Source organism: Suillus subalutaceus (assembly GCF_016647625.1).
Source record: "Suillus subalutaceus strain FC151 chromosome Unknown DFJ58scaffold_100, whole genome shotgun sequence".
In the NCBI taxonomy this organism is placed as follows: Eukaryota; Fungi; Basidiomycota; class Agaricomycetes; order Boletales; family Suillaceae; genus Suillus; species Suillus subalutaceus.
Window position 1 is genome coordinate 176,331 of NW_024540349.1, and position 14,587 is coordinate 190,917.

At 46.6% G+C, this 14,587-nt stretch overlaps 2 protein-coding genes across 2 annotated transcripts; both read left to right on the forward strand.

Annotated features, from left to right (window-relative positions):
• Positions 1 to 8,372: 8,372 nt before the first annotated feature.
• Positions 8,373 to 8,887, forward strand: DFJ58DRAFT_843993 (uncharacterized protein; the record flags this gene model as incomplete). Its single annotated transcript, XM_041393032.1, has 3 exons — positions 8,373 to 8,501; positions 8,552 to 8,705; positions 8,757 to 8,887. 3 exons carry the CDS (start codon positions 8,373 to 8,375, stop codon positions 8,885 to 8,887), a joined length of 414 nt encoding a protein of 137 aa, XP_041240825.1.
• Positions 8,888 to 9,332: 445 nt separating this feature from the next.
• Positions 9,333 to 9,903, forward strand: DFJ58DRAFT_731183 (uncharacterized protein; the record flags this gene model as incomplete). The annotated part of the gene is made up of 2 exons (XM_041386005.1): positions 9,333 to 9,483; positions 9,545 to 9,903. The coding sequence occupies 2 exons, from the start codon at positions 9,333 to 9,335 to the stop codon at positions 9,901 to 9,903; spliced, it is 510 nt and encodes a 169-aa protein (XP_041240826.1).
• Between the last annotated feature and the right edge of the window lie 4,684 nt (positions 9,904 to 14,587).

The window sequence follows — 14,587 nt, forward strand, 5'->3', positions numbered from 1 at the left end:
TCATGAAGCCCTTGTCCGCGGAAATCTATCCCCTTGTACACTATCAAATCGTCTTCAAGACCAATGCAGTCAGGTGTACCTGGTTCTCCTGTTGCCGGGAATTCTTCTCAGGGTTGATAGGTGCTTTGAAGGGTGAGTGCACGTCTCAGTCCAAAATTTCAGAATGCTTAGAGTCCACAACCTAGGTTATCTCAATGCTTAGTTACGTGGGTTGATCCACCATTGTGTTAGGGAGTGTAGGCTTGGCCTAGGTTTGGGGTCTGCTGGGGGTGCCAGGGGTCTTGCCTGGGCCTCGAGGCACTTAATACTTATACCAAAGCATGTTTGTAGCCAGTAATCCATCCCATCCATCACCGTTTTGCCCTTGTGTCTGGTTCGAGTCTGTTGCCCTTGTCTCAGTATGCCCTAATCCAACGCCACTTTGAGAACTTCATGTCATGCTCAACAGTGTCCACTCAGAGCTAGGATTGCTGGATGAAGGCTTGGAAATGGTTGTTATAAGGGAGGATATCTGGAAAAGACCCATGCACCTAGGAATCAGCAAATATGCATGAGGATGCAGACTGCAAATGGAGGAGCCCAAGAGATGGGAGGATGCGTCGAGATGTTAGAAATAGAAGTTGAAGGCATCAAAAGTTGGGTGCACACTTATGTCATACCAGACGCACCCTATCACCTGCTTTTGGGACACCCCTGGCAGAAACTCGTTTGCCTTTCCAAGGTCGAAGACACAGACAAGGTATATATCATGATCCAAGACCCTATGAATAGTTCCAACACTTGTACCATAGAAACTCTCCCCTGTCCTTGGCCGCATCCATCCCTTGCCCTCACCACTGCAGCCATAATCATTCCAACTGATCAGCCAGCTCTACCCGCCCTGCATATCCCACCGACCAGCTCAACAGATATTTATCACACAATCAAATCAACCAATTTGACCGATATATATCACACCACCCTACTGACCAGCTCAAAGGACATTTATCATGCAATCAAACCAACCAGCTCAACTGATATCTATCATGCCATCAATCCAGCCAGCTCAATGGATACATATTGTGCCATCCTACCAACCAGCTTGACTGATAGCTATCCTACCATTCCACCAATGAGTTCCACCAACATATCCTCCTACCAACAAGTTCCACCAACACATATCATGCAATCAAATCATCCAACACCTACAACACCTATTCCCATATCCCATCTCACCTTCACCTCCTTTGCCAAATTTCTTCTTCAATCACACTTCAAAATCAACCCAGCTCACTGCACTTTCGCCTACAAGAAGGTGGCCAACAAGGTAAAGCCTGTACCTATGACTGTGCCAGCACATGCGTGTATCATCTGTTGATTGAATGAAGATCCACTCTTCTCACTTTCTTCTTTATCTACCACTCCTCCTGAATTTCTTCCTGGCATCTGACTCACCTGAGAATGAATGAATGAGCTCAGGATCCTTCAAAATGACTTTCTCTTGCCCGAAGAATGGAAGCTCGCTGTACAGGTACTGATGAACAATGAGTTAGCATTGGCCTGGGACAAGTTGGAGAAAGGCCATTTTTGGGATGACTACTTCCCTCCTGTGATTATCCCTACCATTGAGCATGTACCTTGGGCACACCGTCAGCCTCCCATTCCTCCAGGTATCAAAGAAGAAGTAATCAAACTCATCAAATCAAAGATCATGTCCAGCGTTTATGAACCGTCAAACTCATCCTATCAATCTTGCTGGTTCTGCATTGCGAAGAAAAAGCAGAGCTGTTCAAATCGTGCATGACCTCCAACAGCTTAATTCCATCATGGTCAAAGACACTGCAACAATGCCTTATGTCGAGTTATTCATGGAACAATGCACAGGCTGTTCAATTTACTCAATGATGGACTTATTTGTAGGATTTGACCATCGAGCCTTAGCAGAGGAGTCTCGCAATATCACAACCTTCCAAACCCCTCTTGGCACTTATTGTCTCACAGTCCTTCCCCAAGGCTGGACTTATTCCCCCTCTGTCTTCCAAAATGACATCGCATTCATCCTTCAAGCCAAAATTGAAATTGTGCCAAACTTTCAAGATGACATCAATGTCCTGGGACCCTGCACACAATATGAGCTTCCTGATGGCTCATAAGAGCTCATTTCTGAGAACCCTGGCATTAGAATGTTCATTTGGGAACACTGTGTGGACGTCAATTGAGTCCTGTACTGTCTTAAGCATGCAGGAGCCACCATTTCCGCAAAGAAACTGTTTCTATGCATTCACAAAGTCCTCATCATTGGACAACTCTGCAACTATGAGGGACACATCCCAGACAAGACCAAAGTCTCGAAGATTAGGAACTGGCCACCCTGTACAACACGAACCGAAGTTCGTGGATTCCTCAGCACTGCAGGCACAGTTTGAAACCGGATCAAAGACTATGCCAGGATTGCAAGACCCCTCACGAACCTTACATGTCTCAACACTCCTTTTGTGTGGGATTCATCCACACAAAACACCATGGACTCCCTCAAAGACGCAATCATCCATTCTCCTGCAATTCACCCCATCGACTACTCCTCCTCACTCAAAGTCATCTTAGCAGTGGACTTGTCTCATATAGTGTCCAGATGGATTCTTTTTCCAAGTCAATTCAGAAGGTTGTCATTGTCCCTCAAGATTTGGTTCCATTACTTGGAACGAGCATGAGTCACAGTACTCTCAAGCCAAAATTGAGCTATATGAGTTATTTCGAGCCTTGTGTGCAGCAAAGATATGGCTCATAGGATTTAAGATCTTCTCCATCAAAGTGGACACCAAGTATATTCACGGTATGCTTAATCATCCTGATATTCAACCTAACGCTGCTGTCAACTGTTGGATCACTGGCATACTCCCTTTTCAACTTCACCCTCAGACATGTCCCTGCAAACAAACATGTAGCACCAGATGGCCTATCTCGACAACCCATGGCACCCAGAGACCAAGAAGACCTTGAGGAGATGCAGGAAAACATGGAAGACTTGATAGATGAAATTTTAGGATGTGGGATGTGGATAGTGAAGGAAGTTGATACAAGTGGTTAGCCAAGATGAAGAACAGCAGACTCATCCTTATGACTGCGGGACTCCCACACTCCCTTCATATTGAACCTCCCTCCAATGACATCTTGACATGCCTCAATAATGAACTTCTTGCCATTCATACTTACCTGGACACACTCTCCTTCCATTCCTCAACTTCCAGCAAAGATCATATCTGTCTTGCCAAACGGGCACATCAGTTTTTCATTCAACGAAAGTGTTTATGGCGAAAAGAGGCAGGAGGATGCCACCAATTGATAATCTTTGCTCCAGAACAAGCTTACATCCTTCATGATGTTCATGACAAGCTCAGCCATAAAGGCTTTTACCATACTCAACGGACAATTGCAGATCGCTTCTGGTGGCCCTCCCTTGACAAGGACGTCTCCTGGTACCTTAAGACCTGTCACCAATGTCAAACTTGTTCTGTCAAAAAGTTGTCCTTCCTCCCAACATCCTGATTCCTGCAACTCTCTTCCAAAAAGTTTTCACTGACTCTATGTATTGCCTGCAGCCCATGGATTTTCCTACATCATTCAAGCACAATGCTCATTGACTAGGCTACTTGGCCCGAATTTAGAATGTTGAGGAGAGAAACGGGAGGACACTAGGTGCATTTTTAATTTGAAGATATTCTTTGCTGGTGTGACAATCATATTCAACTGGGCTTGTTATGAAGCCACTATGCAATTTGCGTCCATACCCCATGTTTGTCTGACTCACCCCTAGTCATCCCCAATGCAACCCGACAACCCAATGCAACCCGACAACCCCAATGCAACCCGACAACCCCAATGCAACCCGATGATCAGACCTGCTCAGATACCCTGTGGACTCATCCTACCTATGTCCTGTCCAGTCATGCTTACCCCACTAGGTGTGTAGTCATTATTTTCTTATTACTGATGCAGTAGACAGCGCTATTACATGTATTCCCACTGGCCACAGCACCTCATGGCCTTTTACATATTTTGTCAGCCACGATGATGTGCACTACTTTTGCCTACAGTACTCCAGACTTTCACATAGCTAGTTAAATAGGACTCAGTAGGAGATTGTTGTGAAAGAGAAATAGCGACTAGGCCAGTTAGAAACTAGCGCTACTTATCCCAATAGGCGGTGAGTGTAGTATTCGATCCAAGAGGACTGCTATTGAAGCAACTCCCTACTAATATGCAAGGGAAGTGATAGCGCGAAGGACTAATAACCTATAGTGACCTAAGACCAAAAACCATAAGTAGCGCTATAGCGATCAGCGACAAGTGAGTTCCGACAGAGAAAGGTGCGTATAAGTGAGAAGCGCTATCCCAAGCTGTTTTATGCGATAGCGCTATGCGACATCCAACTAGCGACAGCGAGTAGAAATCAAAAGGAGGTGAAAGCGAGGAGTAAGGTAAGACAGTGCAAGTGAAATGCCCGATAGCGACTAGATTATAGCTCAACTACCGATAGCGAATCCCAACGTTGCGAAAGTCAAACTTAAGAGGGAAACTTTAGCGATGTGCACTTAAAGCAAGTCAAGCGACACACTGTGGTGTTCAAGCTCGGGCTAGCCTCGCAGAACCCCATTTCGCTATAGGAGTCAAGCAGCCTAGATATCCCATCACATCCATACACCACTTTCTTGCAAAGTCTCAACTCACTCGACTCACCTATGTCGCGCCGGTCTATGTCCGACCTTGGCCGATACAGATCTGTGGTCTCGGTCTCCGCGCAGAAGAGCCAGGGTTGTCTTAACCGTCCCTTGCTTGTTGGATCGGCCATCACGCACCTTGGCCGACCGTTCCGTCCCATCGGTACCAAATCCTCCCATGTCCTACCCATGTCCACCTACTCCATTGGTGCGTTTTTAAGCGTATTTTACTATTACTGAACGAACAGCCAGGCATTATTACATGTATTCCCATGGCCGCAGCACTCGTGAGCCTTATTACATATCGACCCGAGTACCTCGTGTTTCGCTACTACTCTTGCCTGTGCGATTCCGGACGTCACGCAGTTAGATAAATAGGACTCAAGTTCGTATTATCCACTACTTCCCTTCCTTGGACATTCCTGGTACTGTTGTAGGAGTCACCTTAGTTAGTCTTTGATTGTGCAATTGATCCCCTTTGCCTTTATCATCGGACGTGCCTTGACTGCTCTAAGTGCACTCTATCTAAGGTTTCTATATCTAGGCCTTGTGAGATCCGGACCGCTACCGGTAGTCTTACGTCGGCAACCCATACCTAGTCTTACCTCGTCATACCTAGTTATACCTGGGCTCCTTACCTTGGCCTAGACTTACCTGCTGCTCATCGGCATTGGACTCCTCACCTCGCATCGATATCTTGCATCGGTGTCTTTCATCGGTATCTCACGTCAGTGCCCTTCATCGGTATCTCATGTTGCGTCAGACATTCTCGGACTCGGACCTTGGTCGGTTGGATATCTCAGGTCTTAGATCTTTTTTCCTTTCTCTTCCCTCGCACTATTAGAAGGAAGTGCTTCAATAGCAGTCCCCTTGGGTCGAAGTACTGCACTCGCTGTGGCGATCACAACCTGGCAGGCACATATAAGAAAAGTGCTCAACCAGTATAGTGAGTCTCAGCTCTGCCTATGCTATACTCGCAGAATGCAAGAACGTTCGACCCTAAAGGAGAAGCAAGGAAAGCAAGGATCCACGGAATGATGCTGAACAACCCTGGTGAATGGTGGTGGAAGCGCGAGAAATGCACTGAAGGCGCGCGCAGGAAAGCGAAGTGCGAAAGTGCGCGGAGCACGGGAAGGTAGTGCAAGCGGTGCACAGGTGTAAAGATATATACTGAGACTGATAAGAGGAAAAGTGCGGATCTTGACGGATACTGATAGTGCCACTAGCCTATAGACTGATGCTAGGGCCTCAAGACGATGATGGACACATGCATTGCATGGAACTACCTGGTGTGATAGATACTGAGTGGTAGGAAGCTAAGGTGGAAAAGTGGTAAGAAGCTAAGGTCCAAAAGTTGGGTGTAAAACGAACATGAAGGTATGTAAGTTTTACCTAAGTGCTCTCCCAGGGCTCGGAGCCGAATAGGGAGCACTCTAAGTATGTAAGTGAGGTAAAGTGATGTAAAATAAGGGTGCATAATGAAATGGGAATGTAATATGCAAAATATGGTCAGATAATGAAAAGGGACATACATACCAAGGGACTGGTTGGATGATGGATGATGCTCCTGGATGCTGTGTGACGTAGTGCGCTTAAGCGCGAGAAAGCGCGCAAGGCGCGCATGCGGGAATGCTGCGCATAGTGTGGGAAAGTAGCGCGCCTATGGTGTGTTTTGGCTGGAAAGTGGTGTGCTCTATAGGGAAGTCATCGTGGATGATAGTGCAAGTTGTTGCCATGAAGGCCAGTTGTCAGAATTTGTAAAATGAGCCCATATGAGCCCACAGAAATGCGAAGTCTCTACATCGCACCCATTAGGATTTAGCAAGTTAGTTGGTATACCCAGCTGACTACTATTTCTTTCACCACAACACGATCAAAGAGATTGGCAAGAGTGGAATCGATTGCAACCAAGACTAGGATATAGCGACTAAAGTGACTCCAACACCAGCAAAGGTCCAGGGAAGGGAAGTACTGTACTGTATGTGCGACGGGTCCATTTTATCATACTGCGTAAGAGTTTGGAATTGTGTAGGCAAGTATAGTAGCGACACTGGCGAGGACATGATTGTAGCGACAGGTAATAAAACATGCAGCGCTGCAGAACACAAGGATACATGTAATAAGACCTGCCGACTGATAGAGTAGCGACATTTAAGGAAAAATAATGCACCAGCAGAGGTAGGTGGACATAGGGCAGGACATGGGAGGATGGAATACCTAGGCGTCGGACCGGGTAGCGTGCTGTAAAGAAAAGTGGTTTCCAAAGCGGATAGCTTGGGAGCTGAATAGCGCTGGTGACTAGCGCCTTACTCTTTTCCTCTAGACAAGGCAACAATATGCCTATGACACTCATATGCACCTAGCACTGGTATGATTGTCACATCTGCGGGAGACTCGAATACCACTGTCCCCAGTTGGTCTCATGTCGCGACTTGGACTTAGCAAAATTTTGTCCATTGATAAGGGCACATGATCAAATGGCGACCTGATATGGAAGTGATGATCGGGGTGCGGAAATTTGATAGAAGCGGTGGACACAATCAATAAGCCGGAACAGTGGGTGGAAGTGTAAACACACGGTGGTCGGATTGGTGGACTAGAACAATGCAAGGAATAATAGGCATGCGGTGGTCGCGAAGAGTGGGTCGGGGTCAATGGAAGTGTGGGCTGGATCGCAATTCCCTATAAGAACCCTCCGACCTTTCCTTCATCCGCTCCTTCATCTCATACTTTCAATCATGTCTTCATTCACCTTCTCAGAAGTCATTAACCCCAACGTCGACAAACTGCAATGTGCCTTTGCTGACCTCAGACTTAAACTAGTGCACCTGGTCGAGGCTATCCCCGAGGACCACTGTAGGGATTGGATTCTCTCTGGGTGCAGACTGACACTTTTACTTAGCCTTACTTACTTACTTTCCCTTGTTTATGTTCGCATTTTTACTGCTTACATAAGCATCAAATCTTCGCCCTACACTTCCACTCACTAGCTGGACTTTTAGTTATATTTCTGGTAGCTCTCCTTCTAGGATTCAGTAGCTTCCCCAGACTTGCAGCTTATTAGTTTAGTAGTAGCTCAATAGCTCACTATAAAGCTCCTGATACACAGTCTTGCCTCATTGTCTGGAGTGACATTTTCATACCCTTTCTCTCTCTCTCTCTCTCTCTCTCACACACACACACACACACACTCTCTCTCTCTCTCACTCTCTCTTGAGCTTAGCCTAGTCAGAAGTCCTTTGGGCTCATACTGCCCCCTGCTCTCTGCTGTCTTGCACTGGCAGCAGCCTTTTATCTCTTCACTTGCCCTGAATTGTATCCAGCGAAAGGAAGAGTGGGTCCGTGACTTGGACTAAGCTTGTGGTGAGTTCCCATTTCCGACTTAGCTCTTTCTTGATTTCTAACTCTCTTTACAGCAGGAACTTAGCGACAATGCGCTAAACTGCAGACATATAACATGAACCTTCCGCTCTCATCGGATGAGGTCGCATTTGTCGCAAGGTGGAAGAGGCCAACAAACTATACTCTGGCAAGCCATGCCTACAAGGTGGAGGTCCAGCGACTTGTGGACGAGCAGGCGGGCGCTTGAGCGGGAGTAGAGTAAGGAGCAGGAGATGGAGTTAGAGAAGGAGAAGAGAGAAAGAGAAGGAGAAGTCGGGCGAGACAGATGAGGCCATGGGCGATGCGGATGCCGACGCTGATGCGGAAGGGGAGTTGGATGAAGAGGAGGTGGATGTTCGTCCTCTGTTGGTCACTAAACACGCTGCAACTGTTGGCGCTGTGGCGGGTAGGAGGAAGCCATTGGTAAGTGGATCGGTTACCTTGCCTTCTGGCATCCTGACTTCGGTTTCTAGAAGACCCCACGCGCTGTTGTGCCTGTTGTGCATCCTGTCCCTTGCGCTCGATGCGTAAAGGCCAAGAAGCCTTGCGTTGGCAAGCCAGGAAATTCCTGTGAGCTGTGCAAGGATGCTTGCAAGAAATGCGAGTACTCTACTCATAGGCATGGAGGTAAGTGGTCCCGGCTTGTAAGGGTCGCAACTTTACTGATACTTGTCGCAGTCGCAAAGGAGAGGGCTGCTGCATGCGCTGTTGCGGCAAAGGCAGCGGTAAAGGGCCCTCTGCTCCCACTCCAAGTTCCTCTGCGGGGCGGTGAAGGATCTTCAACTCAGCTGAGGGTGCAGCTGATATAATTGTTGAAGGGAGGAAAATATGAGTGCGATATGTTCGTCCCTTAGGGAAGGGAGAAAGCAAATATCCACTGGTCAACTCTAGGGGGAATGCGCAAAGCGTGATAAGGCGAAAGCGCGGGAACAAAGGCGCTATAGGCGCGCGAAGCGCGGGATAGTCGCGCGTCGAAAAGCGGAACTGGGTGAAAGCGGTATGCGAGCGATAGTGAGATGTTAAGACGTGTACTGAGACGCTGATAAGACAACTGATGTGGATATGGCCACTAGAGCTAACTGCTACTAGGGCTTGCGATGATTTATTCAAAACATAATAAAAACTCGGAGATGGTGACTGTCTATGATGATGGTGGTCTGTGGTAATGTGTGTTCTGTAAAGTAAAAAAAATGTGTAATGAAAAATGTGTACCAAGTGAAAATAAACATGGTACGATGTTGAAATAAATGATAAATGGAGAAATGCATACCTGGGAACTTGATTGGACATGGGAAAACACAGTGGGAAGTCAGGCGCCCTATAGCGCTTAGGCGCGAAAATTCGCCTAAAGCGCGCGCAAGTCGCGCAAGTGTCGCCTATGTCGCGGAAGTGTCGCCTAAGTCGCGTGCGTCGCGCGAACGTCGCGTTTATCGCGCTAGTGTCGCGTTGCATACATAGTATTGTAGACTCGACCTACAGTGCAATATATGCCATTGTGAGGCTACTCAGGATCGAGTCTCTACAGCGGGGTGTCCTTATCCGCCATCCTAGGGAGACTCCAGAGGATGGGACTACTGCCAACTCTGAAGATGAGGAGGAGGAAGAAGAGGAGGAGGAAGAGGAAGAGTCGGTAGAGGACTCGCAAAAGCGGAAGTCGCCAGAGAGTCGGGAGGTTGAGTTCAACCTCTTGGCAGATGCTGATGCCGACAACGAAGACATCTATCGGAAGGCAAGGTGCGGGCGCTATACACCAGATGCTGACTATGCAGGGGATGCTTATGGAATGATGACTGACGGAGGTGGATTCCTTGGTGGTGCGCTGTAAGAAGAGGAGGAGGCTTCGGTAGATAGGGTTCCCTAGGTCGCATGTTTGGACTTTGTTAGCGCTAGTGTACAATGTAGACTGGAATTAATAGCGCATGAATTGGAATGTCGGTCGCATGAATATCCTGAGTGATCGCATGTCTTGGTCCAGGTAATCTTGAATCCTATGTCCCATGTCCAAATCCAATGTGCCGATCCTAACTCCACTGGGTGCCTAAGAGACAAGTAAGGTAAAATGAGCACGCGGTCGCGATGCAGAAGAAGGTGAATGATACTAGTCGCAGTCGGGTCAATTGGTGGGATACCACCTGACTTGGCTTCTTTGTTGCGCTTCCTTGTCTATTCCTCCTGTCGCTATTTGTGCACAACTTAATCCCTAAACCATGTCAATGTGCGTGGTGCGCTGCCTATGCGTTCAAAGAGAAAATGTATGGTAATTGATCTTTCGCATGAAATAGTCCAATCCTTTGTAATGTCTGTGTTGCAATATAAAGTCTATGCGCGGATGGCGCGTAACATATGTGAGTCCTTTGAGAGCGAAGAATGAAACTGAGACACCACTAAACCCGGGGTGAAACTGAGACTATCGTACTAAGAGCGGTATGTTTTTGTGTTTTTGTTTTTATGAGAGAAGCGGATGTCGGGAATGGGTATATTGGCGGTATTTGAGGAATGCTGGCGGTCATGCATCGAAGTCGAAATCGAGCACTTCGTCGGGTGGTCTTCTATGTCTTCACTTGCTAGAGTATTCAGTGCTTCATGTCTAGACCTGTGATGCTAGTAACTGAGACTTTAGTTTCGCTGCACAGAAGATAAGGGAGTAGGCGAATGCTGCATAGTGCAGTCGGGACACAGAACCATCTAGTTCAAGGATGTATGACCCGCCCTTAGTGCGGGGACTATCATAGGTCCTAGATAGCGGGCTTCGTCTTGCACTTAGCTTACTCAACCTTAGAGTTGGGACTAGAACGAGTGCGCCAGGCGCGAAGTCGTAATCTATGATCGAGCGACGATAGCGCTGCTCAAAGTTGCAGATAGACTGATAGCGTGCCTTGAGTACTTTCTCCTTGATATTTGAGGTCTTCTTGTCACTTCTGCAGTTGTCGGGCTCTCCATGCGACTAGATCCGTCGTTGAGAAGGTGTCTTGGTCGGTAGCACTACTAGAAATGTTCCTTCAGCAAGGTCAAACGGAAAGATAGGCTCGACGCCATGAACCATGAAATAAGGCGTAAGTCCTGTCGCTTGATGAACAGTGATGTTCCGCCCAAGTACCGAGTGCGCGGATGATACCAGTGCGCCTCATCCCCATCGCAACTTTTCATGATGGCCTCCCGGACATCATAGTGATGTCGCTCAACAATACCATTAGCTTGAGAGTTGTAGCTGAGACTGGATCGGGAATTCCATAGCGGGCTGCAAGTTCATCAGCTGCTGCACGGAACGCAGGTCCATTGTCGGTAATGATTTTGGTAATAGGTCCCCATCTGCAAAGAAGTTCCTCGAATAAGAATGCGACAAGGGTTTGGTATTCTCCTTGCGTAACATGCGCCATTCTGGATATCCGGTTAGCGCGCAACGTGCATGGACTAGTCGGTCGAATCCGCCTGCTTTAGGCATCATCATACAATCAATATGCACTCTCTCCTGAAAATACCGCCTGGATCGGGACAGTCGGAGGAATGTGCAACTTGCAACTTTGCCTGACTTGGCATTCATGACATGTCCTATTGTACTATTTGATGTCATCAATAATCATAGGCCGCCAGAAGCGTAAGAGAAGTCGGGCTCGAATTGAATATACTCCCTTATGTCCAAGGTCGTCATGTGCTTCCTTTAAGATGCAAAAATGTTGCGATTCGAGAACTACTAGCTGGTGCTTTCCTTGAGAGTTGTGTCTCCACAATTTCTTGTCGAGGATGAAGTACCGTGCAGCGGATGAGACAAATGACTTGTAGTCGTCATCCGATAGGTCTGTGGGTCGCTTGCGGGTCTCTAAAAAGCATTGGATCTCGATTAATCTGGCGTCAAGCGCTTGTGCATTTTCTGAGCAGGGTATGGTTAGACTTGCGGAATCGGGTTCTAGGGTGTTTAGGTATGCAATGAGGGCAGGTAAACAGGTCAGCGGGTAAGGTACGGGTGCGGCGTATGGGTATCACATGATATCAGCTCCTGCACCTGTGATAGCACAACTACGATCATTCAGAATTTCGATGCCAAAAGAATATGAGCAGTCAAGCCAATCCTTGTGATCATCATCCTCGTCAGGATCTTCCTCAGTGGGTGGTCTCCTTGAGAGTCTGTCTGCTCCAGTATGCTTGGTAGCGGGTACGTGAACAAGCGCGAAAGAAAATAACAATATACCTGTGATCCACTGATTGATGGTCGCATTAGGCTGAAGGTCAGGGTTATTGATCATTCCTTTAATATACTTCGCATCGACCTCAACCGTAAGGTTGGCGACACTGAAGATAAAACGTGAACTGCGCGAAGCGCACGAAATAGGCCATAAAGCTCAAGTTTCGCTTGAGAGTAGTGACTTTCGACTTCCGTGAGGGATATGGATCCGAAGCGGTTTGGATAGCGCTTGCCATCTTCCCTGACTTGAAGGAGGATAAACCCTACAGCGATGCAAGAGGTGTCAACAGCAAGGATAACTTCGCGACCGCACTCATAATCAAGTGGAAGGAGTGCGGGAGATTCTAATATTGAGTCCTTCAGAGTCTGCATAGCTACCTGTTGGTCTTCACCCCATTCGAAGGGTACGTCTTTGCGGGTAAGATTGGTAAGGGGTTCCACGATCTTGGAGAAGTCCTGAATGAAGATGCGTAAGACTCCGCAAGTACCTAGAAAGCCCCGCACTTGCGTGACGGTATGACATTCCGGCCAATCGCAGATCTTTTGCACTTTGGAATCTTCCGGCACTCGCCCTTCGAAGGTACACTTGTGTCCGACTATGACAGCGGTAGGAGTGGCTAGAACAAACTTAGTAGTGGATATGGTTACACCAACATTCTCAAGTCGCTGGAGTATGCAGTTGATGACCACACAATGCTCCCATATGAAGCGACATATGCCCTGGTTTAGCGCTATGGTTTCGTATGAGCCGTCAGCTCTTTGATACCGCGTTTTAACCAACTTGACAGGTACATCATCAATAAATGGCGATGTGAACTCTGGAATTTTGTCCTGCAGAATGAAAGCGGTATCACCTTGGTATACTTGTACCGCGTTAGCATGACCTTGCAGAAGTGTTGTCAACCGATGCGGGCCCAATGGCATTCCAAAGGAAGTGAGGTCACGTGATTCCTCATGTAGCGCGCACTGGTCGTAACCTGAATATAAGTCCATCATACCATATACCGCATACCCGGCAAAGGATTCAGCTAACTGTTCGACAAAAGGAGGGAGGGTTGAGTCTCGGATAGTTACTGCTGACACGCACGAAACCTGTTTCGTACATGGTCATGGCAAATTTATGATACATGTAACTCCTTACTATAGTCTATGCACTTCCCCTGAATTTTCTATACCTTACTTCAATTTACTTTGGACATTTCTGAGCATGTATGTATCACCAAGATACGACTTAGCGGTTCAAATTAAATACTTAACGTACCCTTTATCCTTTCCATAATTCTTTACTTTATTTACCCCTATGACAAACATGCCATGCCACTTCATTTGTATTTGTGTACTTAAAGCTGTGGTACCAAACAAGTTGACAATACAAATAAACAACTTTGGATTGGTAACCAAACAGATGAGTCACAATGAGTCACAATGAGTCACAATGAGTCATAATGAGTCATGTCTGCTATGACTCATACTGAGTCATCTTTCTTACTAACTCATTCTATGACATTCCATGACATTCTATAGTTCTTTCTCAATAATTCTGACACATTCTGGAATATTCTATAGTACATTAGTAATCAGTAGCACAGCCACTAGTCTAGTAGTATATCAGGGGGCTCATTTTCCCCTCTTTTGAAGTAATCAATTTGATTCCCAAGTATTAACAGAGTGAAGCACAGTTAGGGGAACATAGGGGAACATTCTTTCACCCCTTAGATTCTTTGTCCCCATTATTTGAGTGAACATTCAAGTGAATATCAGGAGAAATATTAGCTTATTCAGCTCCATTGTTTTGACATTATACTTCACATTCTTCAGAAGTATCTGGCCACATTCTTGAGCCACATTTGATTACATCATCTTCAATTAGCACATTCTTAAAGCACATTCTTCAGAAGTATTTGGCCACATTCTTGAGCCATCTTTGATTCTATTGTCTTCAATCATTCTAGTTCTCTTTTAGACACAGGAAAAGTTCTGTGGGGAGAATTTCATGTATTATTCATCAATTAGGGTAGACACAAATAAGACCTACAATCTGTCAACGAATATTAAGAGCTTGGCCACTTAAGACTACATCAAGAAGGTGTACTCTATTCTGGACTGCGTCATTACTCATTGTGAGATCCTGAGCAGCAGAGAGTTGGTTTCAAGGCCACGTATTGGGACGATCCCGCTAGTGAATTTGTTCTCCATTGCTGAAGTATAAGTAAGGAATATCCAAGAGGGATATAATATAGCTTTAGTTCATTGCATACAGCTGCAACATATTATTCTAAAGGTTATAGCACTACCTTGTGCTACTTATTGGTTTCTATCGTTATTAGTT